This window comes from Corvus moneduloides, chromosome 4, assembly GCF_009650955.1.
Source record: "Corvus moneduloides isolate bCorMon1 chromosome 4, bCorMon1.pri, whole genome shotgun sequence".
In the NCBI taxonomy this organism is placed as follows: Eukaryota; Metazoa; Chordata; class Aves; order Passeriformes; family Corvidae; genus Corvus; species Corvus moneduloides.
This window is the reverse complement of record NC_045479.1, coordinates 43,425,782-43,444,515: the sequence shown is the minus strand read 5'-3', so window position 1 is coordinate 43,444,515 and position 18,734 is coordinate 43,425,782. Positions and strand designations below refer to the sequence as shown.

Below are 18,734 nucleotides of genomic sequence, written 5' to 3'. Positions count from 1 at the left end.
GAAAAATTTCATTTTTAAGGCAGATGCTATCACCTTAAATTCTCAGGTCTTAAAGTAAAAATATTTTACTAGCATTTACTATCTGGTGAACTGAAATAAAAAAACATCAGTATTGTAACTGTGGTAAACAGGTATTTTTTTTAACAGTTTATATAAAGGCAGTAATTTACATACTACAAATACTTTTTGAAGCAGACAACAAGCACACATAAAAAATGTCAGAACTGAGGCTGGTATGGCTTTACTTCCAAATTTTATCAGCCCTGGAATAACCTCAAGACTAATGGAGTATGAAAAAAAATTTCATATACTCAAATCCAAAAACTGCATCCTAATTTTGCCAAAATATGCCTCGTTTAAAAACCACAGTTATCTAAGCAATCTTTTAAATCTAGAGGCACATTCATTTACCCTCACAAGCTGATGAGCTTTCACTTGCATGCTATGCTATGTTCTATGCAAGCTGTACTTGAAATAAAAGTCAGAATACCATCACTCCCTGTGTTACACAAAGCCACAAGCTTTGAGCATCTACATCATAGTCTGAGAACAGAAGAAAATGTTAATAAGTATCACATCCTCTCCATTTTGTTGCAGAAATCACAACACATCAAGGAACCACAAAAAACCCCAAGCACACAGCAAAATTTGGTTTATGGAATGAGAAATTGAGGCTACACTCACCACAGACAAACCCATCCAGGCTAACAGCAAAAATACTCCTCCCTTTTAGCAGCTGAGGATGGGCACAACTGGCATTTACAAAGTTCTGGAAGTTATTCTCTGACATCCACTGTGGTAGCCATTTTAACTGGCAGTCACACAAGAGACTTGATGTGTTGAAGTGCCTAAGAAAAAGCAATTAAAATCAAAGCCTGTTTTTTTCTGTTTGCAATACAGATCTGCATGAGCAAACTTTTGTAACAAAACTAAGTTTTCAGGTTGAATACAGATATTGAAAGAGAAAGACAGCAATATTGTTCAGCTCTAATTAGTGACACCCATTGTCATGACTCCTACATGCCACAGAGCAGACATGTTATCCTCAACTCCCAGCTTCAGCTATGAGTTCAGGCAAACAAGCATGTTTGTAGTGTCTCTCAATACAAAACTACAGTCTGCAGTCACACACACAGAATGGGCATGCAGGAGAGCAGTCCAGAAGGCAGGTACTCTGAAAGTCAACATCTGAGACAAATTCATTCTCTAATTTCCTTTTCAGCCAGAATTTATCTTGGCGAAGATATTTAAAAAGATGAGTGAAAAGAAAAAGAATAGTAATGTGTTGAAATAACAAGTGCCGAACTAGTTATTAGCTTACATAACCTGTAAGAGTATCTCCATTCACAGAGGGAAAAAATAAGAAAGCTAAGGAATATTCTGGTAAACATCTAGAATCAGAAGTTTAAGCAAGAGAAGTTCCCAGTTTTGGCTGAAAACTCAAATCACCCTTAAAAAACATATTAAAAACCCACACTCAGTAACAAAATACCGTTCCTTCAAATCTTACTTGTTCTTGAAAAAAAAAGCAAAAATAATTCACACAGATCCACAGAATATGCTGAGTTGGAAGGGACTCACAAGGATCATCAAAAGTCCCACTCTTGGCCTTGCACAGAACCATTCCCAAGAATCACACCATATACCCAAGAGCATTGTCCAAATCCTTCAGCAATGTCAGGCTTGGTGCTGTGAACTTCCCCCGGGGAGCCTGTTCCAGTGCCCAACTACCCTCCAGTGAAGACCCTTTTTCTAGGGTTCAACCTAAATCTCCCTTGACACAACTTCAGGCCATTCTCTCTGTCCTGTCACTGGTCCCCACAGAGCAGAGATCAGTGTCTGCCCCTCATCTTCCCCTCATGAGGAAGTTGCAGACTGCAATGAGGTCTCCCCTCAGTCTTGTTGACCCCAGGCTTAACAGTCCAAATGACCTCAGCTGCTCCTCATATGGCTTTGCCTCAAGGCCCTTCACCATCTTTGCTGCCCTCCTTTGGACACACTAAGAGTTTAATATATTTTCCTGTACTGTGGCTCCCAAAACTGCACACAGCGCTCGAGGTGAGGCCGCCCCAGTGCAGAGCAGAGCGGGACCATCCCCTCCTTTTCCTGGCTGGCGATGCTGTGCCTGCTGCACCCCAGCACAAGGGTGGCCCTCCTGGCTGCCAGGGTACTGGTGACTCACATTCAACTTTCCCTCGACCAGGACACCAGGTCCCTTTCCAGGGCTCTGCTTTCCAGCACCTCATTACCCAGCCTGTACCTACATTCAGGGCTGCCCTACCCCAGGTGCAAAACCCAGCACTTTCTCTTGCTGAACTTCACACAGCTGGTGATCACTCAGCCCTCTCACTTGTTGAGGTCTCTCTGTGGGGCCTCCCTGACTTCGAGGGAGTCAACAGCTCCTCCCAGTTTTGTATTGCCTGTGAACTTGCTCAGTATCCCTTCCAGTCCTGCGTCCAAGTCTTTTATGTAGAGCACAGGGCCAAGGATGGAGCCCTGCTGAACCCCACTAGTGACAGGTTGTCAGTTTGATGTCACCCCTTTCGGTACAACCCTCTGCACTCAATCCCTGAGCCAGTGCTGTTCTGCATTGATCAATCGAAAAAAGCGGTAAAAGGACAAAAACCCATCCTCACTAGAACACATTTTTCGCAGTGACCGCTTCATGCCTTCTCTGAAGATCTGTCTCTCTGCTACTACAAGAGAGAAGGAGCCAATTACAAGCACTGACAACCAGGTCTTTACAAAAGAATTACAGCACTGCATTTCACTGGTCCAGCAAGCTTTAGCTCAGTGATAGCACTGCTGATCTTAGAGCACATTACATCAACGTCTCTCTTATCTAAAACCTGTTACGAGTTCACCCAATTTAAAATAAGAAGACAACAAACGTAGGAGAAAGTGAAATGCCTCCTATCCTACACTTTCTCATTTAAATACCCCCATCATATAAAAAATAAAAAAACCCCAAAACACTGACATAACCTTTTGATGTTACTTCAGAGAGATTACAGCAGGAGTCTATCACTGCATCAGGTGACGTCTTACAAGGCTCTTATTTATATATTTATCAGGATACAAATACTTAATAGAGATCACGTCTTTTGATAGGAACTTACAATTCTTTGAGTTTCTTCATTTGTGAAAATGCATTCCCTTGAACTGACATAATTGCATTGTTACTTAGATCTCTAGGAAAAAAAACCAGAATGATTACAGTAATTTATTAAACTGAATGGATTTAAGACTCAAGCAATAGTTTGCTATTTTATTGATATACAAAGAACTCTCCAGCTCAAAAGTGAAAGAGACACAAATAAGGAGTTTCATAGCATGCTTAATATGTAAGAATTTCTGCATTAATTCCAAAATTCATACTCAGTGTAACTCCAAAACAGAAAAATCTTCTGAAGATCACAGCAGCAACGTGATCGTAAGTGTATTGCATCCCAAGTCATAAGCAAAGCTTGTTAGTCCTACTTTAATTTCAGTTAGTATCAAAGTTCATTTTATTCCAATTCTGCATTAAATGTGACTTTCTACTACTTACAAGTGTTCAAGTGCATCCAAACCAGAAAATGCTTTCTTTGTAATGGATCTAATCCTGTTCCCTTGGAGTACCCTGAGAAATTTAAGCACAAGATGCAAAAGAGATGTAATTAAATGGGAGAATTTTTGAGCTGAATAATTACATTTTTGGCATTTGTTTTTGAACTGTGACTCGTATTCACCACTAACCCATCTCCAATGGAGCCAAATGTCTCACATGTAAAAAATACTCATTTATTCCCCTTGAATAAATATCTAGATTACAATGATTTTAGAAGACATTTAAGATGTCCAGTTAAGTGACATGGATTATTCTAAATGTAAAACTATAAACACCTTTTAATTTCATAAATATGCATTTGAAAATTTCAATGCAATGGAGCCACTTCCACTGGATGCTGTTTTATCTTATTGAAGACTATCCCTATCACTATGCCTTTGTCATATGATACACTTATTACTCCTTGCTATGGAAAACCTCACTCTTTGATAAATATGTCCATAAATATTAATAATACTTAAAATATTTCAGATTAGTTTGACTTGGAAAATCTGGAATTTCTTTTACTGAAAAGGAACAGGTTATAGAGAATAAAGTGGTAAGGAAGAAAAAAATCATCTCTGCTGTGGAAAATTTAATATCCGTAAGTGTTGGGCTTGTCGCTTGAAAGACACATAATAAGCTAATTTTTTTAAGGCATGATGATAATACAAATATTGCAGCAATACTCACAGCTTCCTAAGTTTATCTAAGCCAGAGAAAGCACCATTCATATCTTCAATAGTCCATGATATTTCATTGTTTTTCAGATCCCTGTTTAAGAGGGGAGGGGAAATCAAACCACAAAAACTATTAAAAAGAACAAGGTATATACTTCTTCAACAGCATGTATTATTTTTAAAAAAATTCTAAAACAGCTTTCTGTTAGGTTGGATTTTTGTTTAGCTGGTTTTTGTGGGTTTTTTAAGAAAAGCTTTTCCTGATTAACTTTATAATTTCAATTTTCTCCGAGAGACTCTGAAGATTATTAGTTCTTTTTGATAATTAAAAAGATCACAAACTCAATAATTTTTAGAACTGTGAGCAAATAAACCCACATACCCCTTCAAAGGTATTCAGATACAGGACTATCTTAAGAGAAGGTGCATCGCAGGAAGAGAAGGGATCAACTGTCATCCCTTTGAAATGAAACACCGTCATGTCTTTTTAAGTCCATAATATTAACACCCAGAGAATCATTTTAATATCCCCAAATACCTGCTTAATTATCTGTGAAGCATAAAGAGATTAGAGATTTGTGTACATAATGGTCTGTCAGCAAAGAATCAACAGGGTAGGGCTGGAGGAGAAAGAAAAATCTATGAGGAAAAGCCTAACACTTAATTCCTAAACACCTTGCAATTTTCTAACTTCCTCTCTTTATGATCTCCAACTCTCTGTATTCTTAAAAAACATAGTGTACACCCCTCTAATCTGCATCTTTCCTGGATGCCCTAAGTGTGAGTATGTGAGCAAACCCCTGAAAACAAAGCCTAGAGGGAAAGGCAATCGTTGTGCTCATCTGGCTGACAGATGGGTCAGTGGTATGCAGTGGGAAGGTTTTAATGAAGTGAAATATATTTAGATTAGTTTACTTTGTTCTTTCCCTTCCTTTAAGAAACGCTATTTCAAAACATGCTCAAATGCTTAAAGCAATTGTCCAGTCATGACAATGAGTTTCGTCTTCTTACTTCTACCATGAGGGAAAATGATTTAATTAGGACACAACTATGATCCAGATCCCCAAAACTGTGGGTAGCAGTGCTCTGCTTGCTGCCTTCAAGCAAAGATATGCCTCTCCCACAATAATGCTACTGAAAGTTTGTATCACAGTTACCATCAACACTGTGCACAGCCTTAACAAAAGAGTCCCTTCCCCAACTATTCTGAAAAGATATCCTACTGTACCAAAATCATACACTGATCAGGGGATGTTAACAGAACATTCTTGTCTATTTCAAAAGGAAAAAAAAGAACCTATAAACACAGGATTTTTCTTAAGGTTTTTTACGTTACAAATTGAGTTTGTCAACTTACAGAATCTGTAGACCGGAAAGTCCCTTGAAGGCACAATCAGCAATGTAATTTACTTTGTTGTTTCCAATGTACAGTCCAACCAGCACGCTTAAACCAATGAAGCTTGAATCATCTAACCTTGCTAATTGATTGAATGTCAAATCTCTGCAAATTTAAGGGGGGGAAAAAAGCATTTTAATGTTCATGCTGAAGTGCTAATTTAACTCAGTTCAACCCACATAAATTTTCAGGGGGGAGCACAATTTTTCCCCTTGTGATTATCACACAAACCTACTACATCATTTCTGACCACACAGCATTTTGCACTGTTTCGAACAATTCACAAATTACTGCAGAAATAACTTCCTTCATTTGAAAATGACTGTGTTACAGCTTTAGTACAACTGCTACAGTGAAATAAAGCCATCACAGTTAACTTCAACTTCTTTCAACAAGACGTAACTGTCCAATACAGTAAAGTTGTTGTCACCTTGGAAACTTTGCTATGAAAAATTCACAAATCAGTGGTAAGAAACTCATGTTTTAGCATGTGCCCGGCTTTTGAAACTGGAAGAGAATAAAGGTACTCACAGCTCACTGAGTTTTTGGCAAAACTCCCAGGCATCAGGGCTGATCCTGCTGATGGCATTTTGGCTGAGATGGAGTTGATGCAGCATCAGTAAGCCATAAAGCCAGCCTTTGGTTACCTCTGTTAAGTTGTTATGGTCCAGCTGCCTACAAACACATTCAAACAGAAAAAGACGTAAGGTTCAGAAACTCAGCAGCATGCATTGCTATGCCACAGGTCCACATCTGGACAACACACATCTCACAATACTGCTAGCTAGCTGGAGCCTCTATTTAAATTTAGAACTGTATGCATTTAAAATGTGCTGCTCTACACATTCACTAATGACTGCTTGCTGCTTTTCAGACCACACCACAACATTTTAATTCAAAAACGCCTTAAAATTTTACCAAGCAATTCTATTAATTTTGTGCAAATCTACTTAATATGTTATCAGCAGAACCTACCAGCAAGTTTGATACTTACAAGACTTCCATGTTGGTCAAACCCCAGAAAGCACCATCCATGAGCCTCATAACCCCATTTCTCTGCAGTTTTAATGATTTCAAAGCAGGAAGTCCTTGGAAAGTAAGTCCATCTATTTTTTTGATTTTGTTGCGATTCAGCTCCCTGCATCAATAAAATTTACAGTTACAGCACAGTAATTTTACCTATGTGCCAACAACCTTTCTTCCCTCTCTGGAAAAAACTATTTAAACACTTTTCTTGCACATAAAACAGAGACAAAAAGTAATAAAAATCAAACATTTTATTTTAACACATTATGTTCAACCATGTTAATACCTTTGTGCCTTTCTGATACTGAGGACAAATACTTGGTAGTTCCTTGACTTTCAGTCTTAAAAGAATCCCTGCAGACCTAGAATGTCATGGTTAATCCTGTTCGCTAATTCAAAACTGAAAGCAAGTTCCTGGTGTTTATCCAGCAGTAGAGCTGTTAAGGTTGGACTGTAATTGCAATCAATAATCAGTCAAGAAAAAGTTAAAATTTTAGTTGCGATAACTAGACAAAATTGAGTATCCTGGGTGACCTCTTCCTGTACCTGTAGCCAAGCACTCATTACATGTATCTCTCCCTCCTCCACAACCAGTTACACATAGTGCCTTCCCTCTTTCTCAAGTGGTCCTGGCACACACCCTTCTGCCACTACATTCACCCTCTGCAGTCAGAAACCGGGAGCAATGTGTATCCTGTGAGGGAGCTGGAGGCCAAGACGCAGTGACAGGATTAGACAATACTACCAAAAGATGAGTGATCATCTGCCCCCTCAAGGAAGTCTTAGATCTACCAAACTAAGAGGAATCCTCTCCTTCCAAAACTTACTGCCCCATGCAAAGTAAAAGTCTAAATAATCCTTTCCCCATAGTTATACCATCATTATTTTTCAGGGTGTCAGTCCCGAAAGAATTCACCTTTCCTCTATGGCAGTCTGATACAAAACCTACCTGATAACAGACCTGAGGGAGAACCCTACTTCTCATCGTGTGTTTAAATATGAATAAAAAGTGAAGAACATTCAATAAGAACAGGCTTTAGTTCTTCCCCACTCCTCTCTGAATACTTTCAGGTGATAACACAAATTTTTTGCCTTTCTTGCAAATGAACTACCTAACATAACTCGGTCAGCATACCAACTATTCACAAAGGGAACATTTTTAGGCAAGAATATAACCAACATCCAAAATTTAAGGTGAATTTAAGATCAGAAAGTCTACCAAGATCATTAACAAATCCCGAGCTCTGCAAGACTGGTCTCATACTCTTCTACTGAGGCCTGATTAAACCCTTCCTGCATTTGTATACAGAAGAAACACAATCACTGTTTCCAGAAGTGTCAAGAACCCTAACATTTTGGTGTTCCTATAACCTATCACTTTCAAGGTTAACCTAAGAGACTCTGTCATTTTTAACTCCTGACTATCTGATATGGAAAATAATTATCCAGGATTTGACAAAGTGCAATCCATTCTCTTGTCCATTTTCTGCACTTTCTAAGCTTTCCAACAACAACAAAAAAATCCCACAGTCTCTTTCACATAACTTTATTATTTATTCAGTAAAACCTTTATGGACAGCACTCCATCGGTAAAGCTGAAGGTCCATTTATTCAAGCATATTGCTTATTGTCATGCCATGTGAAAGCAAATTAATTTCCTTCACTTCACTGTGAAAGCACAAAGCAAGTAAATGACTGCTGCAGTGAACTATATAGGTTTACTTTACTTACTATTTTCCTGATGCTTTTTTACAGAAATATTGCTACTACCCCTTTTCCAGCCTTTTTTTCTTTTTAAACTTTTAAAAGGCGAACATAATTTTAAACACAAAGACTGTTCACATCTCACCAACATATAAGACTAGTTTTGTTCAGTACAACGCTGCAGTTAGTAAGGGTTGTAGTAATATGTTTTCTCTGTCTGTCTCACTCTGCCTCTGGTTAAATTAAAGGCTAAAGTTCAAGCACTGCCAGTGCTTTGGAAAACCTGAAAACAATTAGTCAATTGTAGGTTACACTTACAGGTGCTGCAGATGGGACAGTTTAAACATCTTTTGAGGAATTGCTGAAATTTTGTTCCTGTTCAGTTTCAGTACTTGAAGTGTGGTAGACAAATTGTCAAAGGTACCAGGCTCCATAGAGGTTATTCGGTTACTGTTAATATACCTGTTGAAACAATGTCTAGAAGGTCAAATTTACAGCTATTTAATAAATTCTTAACAACAAGTAGTGAAACACAAAGCTCTTGTGGTGCTTACTCATCTATAAATGGAATTTTATATTAATTAGAGCTCTTGACAGCTAATTCTATAGTCAAATAGTATTTCACCCCCACCGTTTTACTCTATTCTGCCAGAGTGCGATAATGGAAGAAGATAATGTGGCAATCCTGTTACTGTTTTATCAGTGAGTATATCTGGCATTGCAATATTCCTGAACAAGAACTGAAGTGTATTCACAAGAAGTCTACCAAACTCCATATAACTACAAACTAGCCTATCCATGGGGAACTTAAATTCATTTTATTGCATAATTATTTCTCTCAAGAGACACGTCTCTTTGTTTCATCTCAAAATAATGGCCTTAGCCTTTTTTAATGAATTAAAACATCTCATTGTAACAACTCATGTATTCAAGTTAGCAGCTTATCTTAAACTAGACAGGTGAAAGTAGGAATATTTAATGTCATTCTAACTAAAAGAAGATTTAGTACCTTAATAAACAGCTACGAATCTAAATTATCAAAGAAGATTTTTCAAAGCAACCTGAAAGAAGGAAAAAAAAATTAATTTTTACTTACAGATACTTGAGCTGTAATGGTGGAAATGATGACATTTTTAGCTCAGATATATTGTTGTTGCTCAAGTCCAAAGTTTCCAGACTCTGAAATGGCTTCAGATGTTCAGACAAAATGCTGGCGATCTTGTTACTGGTCCTGAAATTTAAGGGCAGTAGGGAAAAGACTGTCATTTCCAGAGTAAGCACATCTTAACTACACAACTCTGGCAAAAGTTACTTCCTAATTCCCCTACTTGAAAACAACTTTGAGTTACAGAAAACCAATAAAGTATGTTCTTTATGCATAACATTAAAAATTTCCAAAATCACAAATTGGAATAGTTTAAATAAACGTTCATTAGTATTTCTTAAAATATAATCCCAGGAAACTATGAAAAAAATGCAATATGATAAAATTACTGCACTTCATGACTGTTAAAAAGAGATGTAAAACTCTATAATAATCTGTTTCTGAACAGTAGAAATATCTGGTACTTGCACGGAACAGTATGTCACAGTATTGCAATGAAATAAGGTTAGAGCTGTTTCCTATTTTAAGCAAATGTCCTGGGTTGCAGTGTATTCTATTACCATCCCCATCAGCTGTTAAAATCAGGTGGGGCAGTGTTTCCTTGCCTCCTCCCCCCAGACTATCTTTCTGTTAATTGCCCATCATTGTCCTGCCGCATGACTCAGAGATAACTCCCTCCGGACTATCTTCTGTTAATGAGCCTAATCAACACTTTGCCTCATGACTCGTTACCCCATTGTGAGATGCTCCACCCAGAGGGAGGAACCAAGCATCCCATCGTGGATATAATCTGAGGCTGAACACCAGAGACACCGGCTTCCCACTGGATTTCCAGAGGACAGGAGCTACACAGCCACCACTGGACTTCCTGAGGAAGAGCAGACTGTTTTACTACAGGATCACTGCTTCAGAGGACTGCAGCCACCTTTCTACCAGACTGCTACCACCACCCTGCCTAACAGGGTGTCAGGTTGTACCTTGACTCTGTCAGTTTGACGGTGTTTTCTTTTACCTTTTTTTCCCCTTTTCTTTAATTTCCATTAAATTGTTATTCTGACTTGGTGCCTCCCACTGGTTTGTCTTCAAACTAGTACAGCAAATTAATATCATAGCAGCTAAATACAGTGTTTTGGGTTTTTTTGAAAACTCCCTTGGCATGAAAGTCCAACTGAGTTTCCAGGAAAAAAAATAGAGCTGGATTATAAAACATGGATGACAGTGCACCCCCTCTGAAAAACATTCTCTAATTGTGGAATTAGACCTAGTATTTCAACCTACAGATTCTTCTACTGAGTTGGCAAAGAACAAAAATTCTGCATATTAGAGGTCATTACAGGAGTTTTGGACTTCATGTCTGGTCAAACTTCAGCTCAGCATCACACCCAATTCCACAACAAAACACATGCAACAATCTGAAGACGTGGGTATCATAGTCTGCTATAAGGAACACCTCTTTTTTCACTTTCGAGGACATGAACTTTTTCCAGAGACCCTATTTCATGTTCATACCCAGCAACCTACAAGTTTTTCCCATCTCAGCAGCAAAACGTACAGAATCATACATGAACATCAGCAACATTAATAGGGTTATTCGTTTGGGGCTACCAGTACATAGGTGAAAGCAGATCATGACCAATTAAATGTAACCTGAAATTATTCTTGTTACCTTGGTAAGTTCAAGTCAGTTCTAGCTGTGGTACATTCTGTACCTTGTCTAATGAATTACCAAAATTTAGGAGCTTTCCCCAGATCCTAGAGATTGGAGGCAAATGCGATTTTAGTAAAACTATCAACAAGAATATTAATTCTGGAAGGTGTTTACCTTTACTGGAAGTACTTGCTCTGGATCAAACAGTAAGCCAAACATTAGGGTAGCATGGACAACCCTCATGTATTCAAGGGATGTGGGGGAACTACTGCTCTAGACAAAAATGTCCCAACTCACAAACTGAACCAGAAGTGAGATTAATGGGCTTTCTGACCACGTGTGGGAATGGGTAAGTGATCCTGCAGCCTCTCCAATGCCGAGCTTGTATCATGTTTCATTCCTTAGGCTGTCTGGTAGAGGTACACTGCATTTTTTAACTCTTAGCTAAAAGTATTTATAACAAATGGAAACAAATTACTTTAATAAAAAACAACAACAAACACCACCACCATGCATCAGTTCCACCAGCCAAATAATAATGTGAGTTAGATAACAGGTCATAGAGCCTTGCATTTATGCATTACTTTGTTTATAAGGTAATTACTAACAAGATATTAAAACTGCCAATTACTTGAGTGACGAATAAAATTTTCCTTGCAGTAAAAGTGTGCTCCAGCACAAGCCAGCAATTTCCTGAACTGCACGCCTCCTAAATTGCAGTGTGAAAGTGTTCAGTTATAAGACGGCTTGCACAGTACTGTCTTTGTGTCAGCACTGCTCCATAAAACAGAAATTCCTCACAACTGGCAGGATAATAGCCCCTGTATTACAAAGTTTAGTTGGACCTAATGGAACCAAATAAAACTCTTACACAGTCTTCAGAGTAGCACTTAAACCAGCTGGCAAATTACCTGACACAGACCAGGTTACAACAACAACAAAAAACCCCAAACAAACAAAAAACCCAGAGCTTGTTTGTTTCAGGAACATTTTTCTTTTTTTGGAGATGGTAAGGCCATATTGAGGAGTGATGAACAACTTCTTTTGCTCACTGAAACTGCACTACACATTGCAGTCCTAGTCCATCTCACAATCAAAAACCAGCCCTCACTGCACCTTCCTGCTTAATCATATTTGTAGAAGTTACTCAGCTGCGGAACAGCTGAACGGTTCACTCCCTATTGCTCCAACACCCTAGTCCAGTTTCTTTTCGAAAGAATGTAAGCGTAGTAATTCACACCTGGAAGATTACTCAGCACTGAAGATATCCAAACAGTTTAAGACCCAACTTTATTTAAAATGAGAAAGTTCAACTCTAATTTGGTATTTCTTCATCACTTAAGCAAATTGAAAAAAACAATGTATCATCTTTCTCATAACTGCCAAATCACCATCAAAATTAGTCAAGAAGGACGTGCTTGAAAACACAAGCCTATCTTAATTGTCAAGACAGAACCAAACAGTATGTGTGTGGGTACAATGACATGAAAGTTTTTTCACTGAGAGGAGGGTGGGGGTAAGAAAACCCAAAAGAAAACCTTTCCTGTGAGATGCTGCTACAGACAAAAGGAGCTGCACACACCCCATTGGTTTACTTTCACAAACCTTCAAGGGGAGATGAGAGAAATAGAGATCCCATGCAACAAGAAAACCAGCACATCAAGCTCTCCCAGAAACAAATCTGCAGCAATTTGATAACAATTTCTTCATGTGGAAGGAACAGCAACATGCTGCAGCTTCCTTACAACTTCTCCTGTTACAGCTAAAGCAGCAGGAACACCAGGGAATGCAGATAAAACCACCAAAAATATCTACGTGAATTTGAACATGCCTTTTGCAATTTGAGTGCCTACACCCTGACTTGCAGCAAAAAACCCCACAAACCAATGACCATGAATGCATACAGCCTGATTTAATTACTTTTACATAAGCCTGTGTAAATACCAGCTTAACAGAGAATACCAGTTTTTCATTATGTGTATGAGAAACCTTAGCCTTCCCTCTCAACATTCATGACTTGAAACACACCAGGTAGGCCAGAAATCCTGTAACAGCCCTATCAATCCTGATCTTAAGCTTCATTCCATGTAAACAGCTACCATACATCTGACATACTGACTTGTACTTTCCTTACTCTGGGGAAATACAAAGCAGCACAGAAACTTCTGCATCCATTTTGCTGAGGGTCTAATTAACACCTTTCAGATGTAAAAGCTCTTAAGTGCTCAAACATTGCCCCCACACCAGTTTTTAAAGATCTGAGATAGTCATACTGTTTCTTGATAAAGATTGTCAGTATGAAATGTTTTCTACCGAAGAAAAATATCCATGTAAGCTTCATGGTCCTGATGAGTTGGAACTCATCAAGCACACTGTAACATGGAAAATCCAAGGCAAGAACAGATTAAAACCTGAATTCCTATCTTTTGTTTCTCTTTGAAAGCTCAGCACAAAAAAAAAAGACTCCTGCACTTTCAGCATAACTTTTTCTTCCAGCTATATCCTGATCAGCAGTGTTTTGGAAACTTCTTAGTTGGATCTCACCCTACTATCCTGACAAGGAGTATGTGTAGGAGCCTGGAGGTGGAGCAACCTGGTAAAAAACAAGTAAAAGTAAAGTAAAAAAAAAAAACAAGTAAAAACCAAGTAAAAAAAAAAAGTAAAAGACAATTTTGGAGAACAGTCCATGCAGCCTGTTCTGCATACCTGTCAGATGTAAAGTAACTATCTTAACATATGTGTGTATGTCAACTAATACAGTACCTCCTGTTCCTCAACTAAGCCCTGAGAGGCAGAATAATCTGAATCACAAACAGGCAAATTAAACCATAGTGGAATCTCCTGATGGAAAATAAGTGGATACATGAAGAGAAAAAAACCACATTTTGCTAGGACTAGATGTACCTTTCTAACCAGTGCTGAGGCTGAGACATGGAAATTGATGGATGCCTGGTCTGACCATATTGTGTTTGCACAGATTCCAGATTAGAGCTCTCTTGGAGGCAGCCATAGCAGAGTCCTTGCAAAACCAACATGACTGTCCACATCTGGGCATGTTCTGGGTGGTCTCCACTGCGTGCCACTACAACTCACAGCCTCCTTTTAAATTTTTCTGGGTTTTTCACCTGTTCTTGCTGTCACTCACCAGCTGGCATCATATTCATATAGCTGGCATATTCTTTCTTGCACTCCCCCTCCTCCCCTCCCAAACTCCTTTGAGAACAATGATGTAAACATGCTATGTGGAAGAAAACTGAAGCAAAAAGAAAAAACACATTATACTATATACAAAGGATCAAGACTGTAATTGGAAGTGCTGGAAGATACATACCTTGTGGCTTTTAGGATAAAGCTAGACAACTTTAAGGAATACTTATCAGAAGAGCCTCAGTAACTACTACTTCCAGAAGATCAAAAATGTCCTTTTTTTCTTCAATTTCTACTCATTTGACTACTGAAACATATTGCAATGAACAATTACATCATTTAAAATACTGAAATTGTGGTTTTAAGCTGAACACTACCCTGAAAAAAAAAAGCAGTCTCTGATGTGAATGGGACTACATGCTCTTCTCACCATTAAGACACCCAACTGGACTGAATTAAGGAAGTCTGGGGGTTTTTTAACATATTTGCAAGTGTTAGTCACAGAAATATTACAAGTGAAACTGTTTGTCTCCAAGACAAAGTTAGCAGAAATGGAGCCCAGATTCTGGCTCACTTCCAGTTCTACTGGTAGGTTTACAAGTCCGATGACTCTTTAACACACAAGCTTCTTGTGTTCCTTGCGGCAAGCAGCTGTTCCTTCTTTTGAAGGTCTCCTTCATTCCATGATCCATGCCTTCATTCCTCTTTCAAGCCAGATGTCAGAAAGACTCTGCTTTTGTATTTTGTGTTTTTTATGGTATACAGGCATCAAATAGAAAATGAAAACTCAGAACTCTGTAGGCTACTGATACCCTGTCCAAAACTTGAAACCAAAGCTTTATTGATTCCCAAATCAAACATAAACTGGCAAAGGGGGAAGAGAAAGATACAGACTGAAACAACTCAGTGATCAGATATGTCTTCATCATCAAAAAGAAAGAGGCAAATCCAAACTTTCAAACACATGATACTTCCATAACAATTCTCTTCTGATTCCAGTCACAGTACCAATATGCAACTAATTAAGCTTTCCTTCCAAACTCACTTCTTAATACCCTGATGTCTGTTTCCAATTCAGTTTTCTGGCTTTTCCAAAATAATCACAAGTTACTTAGCACGTGATAGACAAGTGAATGTGTAAGTTCATCCCTTTATTTTAACAACTGTAAACAAAAGCAATGCAGGCATAACTATTTTGGCAAGAGCTGACTGCAGGAATAATAGCCCAGTGCAGACTTGGTGTGCTCTGTGACAGTTAATGCTAAAATCTTGGAAAACTTTAAATATGACTTAGATTAAACCCACCATAGTGCCCTCCAGTACTATAAATCATTTTTCTAATCTAATGTATAGAGTTCCTAGGTAAAAACACCTATCCTTTATTGTTACAGAGCAGCCGCTCCTTTTAGAGGGTGCAGACCAATGTCCAGCCAGTTTAGACTGCACACCCTTTTAGATGTATCCCTAACTTCAATACAAGGTGAGGAATATTCTCCCATCCACTTCTTTCACTGAAGGCCCCAGTGATTTCACTGCTCTACTGCAATCACCACCACCAATTCTCTAAAACATAATCCAAATGCTTTTGCCTGACCTCTTAATTTCATTCTCACTTCTCTTCCATATCGTATGCCCTACTCCTCTGTAAAATTCCTACCACTCTTCCATTCTGTCATATCAGAACAGTGTTCTCTGTTTTTGTAGTCCATTACTACTCTTTTTAATTCACCTTTTCCTTTACCACTGTGATCAGAAAATCATGACAGATTTATCCACTGCAAATAGATCAAAGTTTGCATTCTTTTCCACTCTCATTGCAAAAGCATTAATCTAGGCTCTCACTCTTTATATTTTTGCTACAAGAAACTCTGGGTTTCTACATACTTCTCTTTCCCATCATTCAGCCTAAATTGCTGCCATAAAAACTGAGTTTCCATGTCTGCAAGTCTGAGTAAGTCAGGTTCCTTTTCAGATTCTTTCATTTATTTCCTCTTAAGTCTCCACACCAAATGTGAAAGACTGCAAGAACTAATTCCAGTAAGTTCCTCGCTCTAGCTTTTTGCTCACAACTTCAGACCAAGTCACACATGGTTTACCACCACTCTCATTTTTGGGACATTCTCCAAGTAGCCTTATGCCTGAAGCCCAGTCTGGCCTTCCTCTATCCTTTCTTTCACTCCTTCTTCAAAACAAACTCTTCCAGGCAGCATCCAAATCTTAATCCTTCCCATAATAAAGTGGTAGCTGAAGAGATGACAAGGATGTAAAATATTTGACCAGCGTTTTCTTAATACTGGGATCCAGACTTCAGTTTAGCATGCTAGCTTTATAAACAAACAATACCACTTTCTCTGGCAAGCACAGGAGGGAAAGGCATCCACTCCTACTGAATGTAAGCTTTCATTTTCAGGAGTTTCATCTAAACATCTTTCTAAATGCATACCGAGACAGTGTTCTCCTGGATTTTACACACAGATTTCACTCCCAGACCCCTCTGAGATGACAAGGAGGCAAATTTCTCATACCTACCCCTATTCCAAACAATCTTGAACACACGGATTACGAAAAAAAAAAACCCTTCTGTCTTTACTGAAGGCCCTTCACAGGGGTTTAAGTTACTGCCACGAAGTGCAAACTATCACTCTTATTTACAAACTGTCAGCTGGGACAAATACGTAATTTATTTTGCATGTTTGCTTCAATCAGTTGGATTTTATTTCTCAGTACAACTATCTGAACCCTGATCTGGGATGCCCATTATCACACAACATACATAAATACACTTTTCCACATTTTAAACAGAAAGGGACACACAATACTAAAAAAAAAAAAAATCCCTTCTCAGTAGTAGAAGGGATTAATTGCCACTTTTCTGCTGTAACTATGTTTGTGCAAAAAGATAAGTAATCACACTAATTTTGTGGTGGCTGATCAGAAAGCTACACATAAGGTTGAAACAGTTTTTTGTACTAGAAAAACTTGTGACCTGTGCAGTCACCTAGGACTGGCTACTTGACAGTTTTTTGTCCTGTTTTTATCTTCTGACCTTCTCTGCTAATACTTTTTGTTCATTTTAAACATCCAGGATACAAGACATGTATTCAACGTCAGTGAATTTATATTCAGCACATATTGACAGAAAGACATTACAAACCAAAGGCTGTAGAAAACCTTCAGAAAAGTGGCTTGTGGATTCTGTTCATCATCTAACAAACACGTGGACACATTGCAAAAAACTGCCTGAATTTTGGCAGCACTTTTAGCTATCTCAGAATTCAAAAGTGAATGGTCACTGCCTTAAATGCTTCCTGGACAGAGTTGGAGGGTTCCCCCAGCAGAGCAGAGAAAAACCTCTATCATCTTACATTTTCATTATGCCTCTTATAAACAGAAGATTTCGCATTCTAAAAAAAAAGTGAAGCAGGAACCTAATATAAAGCACACATTAATGTAAGACTTGAAAAACATTCCTGAACTGTGAACCATCCATACTCCCTTTAACTTCCACACCACGACTTTTGCATTTTCGTCTCTGGCTTTACTGAGAACAAATATTTTGTTTGTGTTCTAGACTAACATGATCAGTCCTTACAACACAATTTAAATCACCTACACCATATACATGAGTGCCTTTAAATAAAATATCTCCTATTCAATAAAATGTAAAATTACAAGTTTATTTAAAACACTCCATTGTTGAAAACTACTCTAATGTTAGAATTTCATTATACCCACTGAAGACTTGGGCATGTACAGCTTTTCTCATCCCTACTAACTGCAAGTGGATTACTACATTACATATCCTGGATGTGGGTAATGAGAAACATGGGGGTTTTAATATTAGCTCTACACGTATGTTTTGATAAGAACAAAAAATTCTAGCTGGAAAAGCAGGGTACTTTAATACTCAAAGCTGTTCCATCTCTTCATAGTCGCTGCTACCTTCCATTTTCCACAGTACTCAAGGATACGGTGTACTGATGATGTTGGATGGTGTCTACAATTATGTATTTTTAAAAATTCTGCAAGTAAAAGTAGCATGGGTTTCTTATCTAAACTGCATATCCTTAAACAAAATTTTAAATAACATCGCTGAATTTGCAAATCACTGTCTCCTTACAAAGCACTAGTAACATTAAAAGTAGTTAACATTTTCAGAAGAATTTTAAAGTAAAACCTCTATGCAAATAGTAGTTGGTAGTTAACCAAGCAGGACTTCTATACAAGGCTATCATACTTGCATTATTTAGTTTCGATCTATTTCTGGATTTTTACCCTAGATCCAAAACTACAACTGTGATAGACCAAAAAGGCAGTATTAGTTTTCCTCTCATGTGTCAAGATCACTGGTTCAGGCAGATTTTTAGGATGAATAGGACAGAACTGGTACATTGTTGATAAGCAATGTCATTAGAATGGAAACAATACTCAGAACATTT

The 18,734-nt window shown here is 38.2% G+C and overlaps 1 protein-coding gene across 3 annotated transcripts in view; it reads right to left on the bottom strand.

Annotated features, from left to right (window-relative positions):
* Positions 1–18,734, bottom strand: part of LRIG3 (leucine rich repeats and immunoglobulin like domains 3) — a 44,338-nt gene that overhangs the window by 13,470 nt on the left and 12,134 nt on the right. For all 3 annotated transcript variants that reach the window (XM_032106303.1, XM_032106304.1, XM_032106305.1), the window contains exons 4-12: positions 9,492–9,626; positions 8,714–8,857; positions 6,660–6,803; positions 6,197–6,340; positions 5,627–5,770; positions 4,283–4,363; positions 3,551–3,622; positions 3,120–3,191; positions 685–848 (exon numbers count right to left, since the gene is read on the bottom strand). In XM_032106303.1, the coding sequence (XP_031962194.1) occupies positions 685–848; positions 3,120–3,191; positions 3,551–3,622; positions 4,283–4,363; positions 5,627–5,770; positions 6,197–6,340; positions 6,660–6,803; positions 8,714–8,857; positions 9,492–9,626 (1,100 nt within the window). The remainder of the gene's footprint in view (positions 1–684; positions 849–3,119; positions 3,192–3,550; positions 3,623–4,282; positions 4,364–5,626; positions 5,771–6,196; positions 6,341–6,659; positions 6,804–8,713; positions 8,858–9,491; positions 9,627–18,734) is intronic.